Genomic DNA, 2,500 nt, shown 5'->3' on the forward strand with positions numbered 1-2,500 from the left:
AAAAAACACACACACACACAACCCCACACACAGAGACTCACACACATATACCAAGGCACACACATACACACACACACACACACACACACACACACACACACAAGTCCCATCTCTAGTAAGAAAGCGCGGTTGTCAGAGGTTCGTTTAGAGGACGTGAATGAGGAGTGGATGCCAAAAATAACGGCAGCTCTGATTGTCTGCCCCCCCTGCCCATTGTACTCGCACGGGAAGTGTGTCCAAGTATCCCATGGTCCGTAACTGCTCCAGTCACACATACACACACACACACACACACACACACTCACACACACACACACACACACACACACACACACACACACACTTGCACACAGTCCCCAAGCTGATTCACTGGGGTTTTACGCAATTCACACTTCAACTCCTCTTTCTCAATATGACTGTGCAAGTGTGCGTGTGTGTGTGTGTGTGTGTGTGTGGTCAGTGTGTTGAGTGTTAAATGTTTGTGTGTATTGAGTTCTCACATTTATATAAAGTCTAAATAAATAACAAAGAGTTTAAATATTTTGTTCTTTTATTGGGCTTTCTTCCAGCTGACCCTAGCAACTGAAATATCCTTGTCTTTCTTTCTTTCTTTCTTTCTTTTCTTTCTTTCTTTCTCTCTCTCTCTCTCTCTCTCTCTCTCGCTCAGATATTTTATCGTGTGATACGAGAGATCCAACCTGGTGAGGAGCTGCTGTTGTTCATGAAGGCGGAGGAGTTTCCATGTGAGGTGATGGCTCCTGATATACACGGTGAGGTTTAACACACACACACACACGCACACACACACACAAAAACACACCCACGCACACGCATGTACGCACACACATACATACATACACACACACAGAGACACACACACTCACATTCATATATATACACACACACACACACTCACTCGTACATACATAGACACATACACGTGGAGACCCACGCACTCACACTCACGACACACACACAGATGTTGGTTGAATGTGCAGAGGATCTCTGAATTCAGTGTGTCAAGATTGGGTACCCAATCAGTGCTTGAAAAGGAGTTGCAATAACACACATGCACATAAACACACACGAGCACAACACAAACAAGCAAAAACACAAACAGGACACACATTTATGGTCAGTACACACACACACACACACATACACACACACACACACACACACACACACACACACACATTCGGCTCTACACTAACACTCACTGACTAACACACTCCTGTCTATGTCCTGCAGAGGAGAGGCAGTATCGCTGTGAGGACTGCGACCAGCTCTTTGAGTCTCGCTCCGAGCTGCTGGACCACCAGACGCAGCCGTGCGGGACCCCCCCCTCCAGCCTGTCGCTCCTGGCCGAGCAAGGCCTGCCTAGCGCGGGGGAGGGCAGCGAGCCCGAGCCCCCCCACCACCATCACCACCACTCGCACGACCTGCACGACCAGGACGCCTTGCAACACGTGTGCGGGGAGTGTGACCAGGTGTTCCCTGACTCTCAAAGGTAAGGCCATAGACACGAACGCACACACACACACACACACACACATATGTTGCATGTTGCATCCAAATCCTCTGAACAAAATGGTGGTCATCTTTATTTTACATCATTAGGCACACTTGTCACCACAAGCTTAAGTATTTTGGTATTTTATTTGTGACACACAATTGAAGTTTTTAGTGTTATAATGTTTATGCTTGTGTGTGTGTGTGTGAATGTGTGTGTGTGTGTGTGTGTGTGTGTGTGTAGTCTGGAGGCTCACTCCCTATCCCACTCTGAAGAGAGGGAGTATAAGTGTGACCAGTGTCCCAAGGCCTTCAACTGGAAATCGAACCTGATTCGCCACCAGATGTCACATGACAGTGGCAAGCACTATGAATGTGAAAACTGCACAAAGGTAGAGTCCAAACTCATTCCGGGGTATCTCCAGCTTCCTCCTGGTTCGCACACGTGTCAAAGAATGTGATAGTGTTTTTAAGTTTCCAAAAATGGGGTTGGCGTCTTGTCCCCTAATTCAGACAGTACCTGTGCATATAGACGTGTGTGGGGGGGGAGGGAGTAAATACAGTACCTGTGCATATAGACGTGAGGGGGTGAGTTTTGATTTTGGAAGTGAGTGGTGCGGCGTGGCGTAACCCCCCCCCCTCTCCTGTCCATGCTCCCCCCCCAGCAGGTGTTCACGGACCCCAGCAACCTGCAGAGGCACATCCGCTCGCAGCATGTGGGGGCGCGGGCCCACGCCTGCACCGACTGCGGCAAGACCTTCGCCACGTCCTCGGGCCTCAAGCAGCACAAGCACATCCACAGCAGTGTCAAGCCCTTTGCATGTAAGTCTTTCACAGCCCCCAAACGTAAGTCTGCACGCTGCCACCCGTGCTCTAACGCACACACTCACACATAGTCAAACACACACACACACACATGTACACACACACACACACACACACACAGTCAGAAATACACACACACACACACACACACACACACACACAT

The 2,500-nt window shown here is 49.2% G+C and overlaps 1 protein-coding gene across 8 annotated transcripts in view; it reads left to right on the forward strand.

Moving 5' to 3' along the window:
- The window catches only part of mecom (MDS1 and EVI1 complex locus), a 159,710-nt gene that overhangs the window by 137,879 nt on the left and 19,331 nt on the right, over window positions 1-2,500 (forward strand). For 3 of the 8 annotated variants that reach the window (XM_031573160.2, XM_031573161.2, XM_031573165.2), the window contains 4 exons: window positions 668-770; window positions 1,252-1,510; window positions 1,757-1,904; window positions 2,178-2,358. In XM_031573160.2, the coding sequence (XP_031429020.1) occupies window positions 668-770; window positions 1,252-1,510; window positions 1,757-1,904; window positions 2,178-2,358 (691 nt within the window). The remainder of the gene's footprint in view (window positions 1-667; window positions 771-1,251; window positions 1,511-1,756; window positions 1,905-2,177; window positions 2,359-2,500) is intronic. The other 5 variants (XM_031573163.2, XM_031573166.2, XM_031573164.2 and 2 more) reach the window with 3 other exon arrangements.

This window comes from Clupea harengus, chromosome 9 (genome assembly GCF_900700415.2).
Source record: "Clupea harengus chromosome 9, Ch_v2.0.2, whole genome shotgun sequence".
Lineage (NCBI taxonomy): Eukaryota > Metazoa > Chordata > Actinopteri > Clupeiformes > Clupeidae > Clupea > Clupea harengus.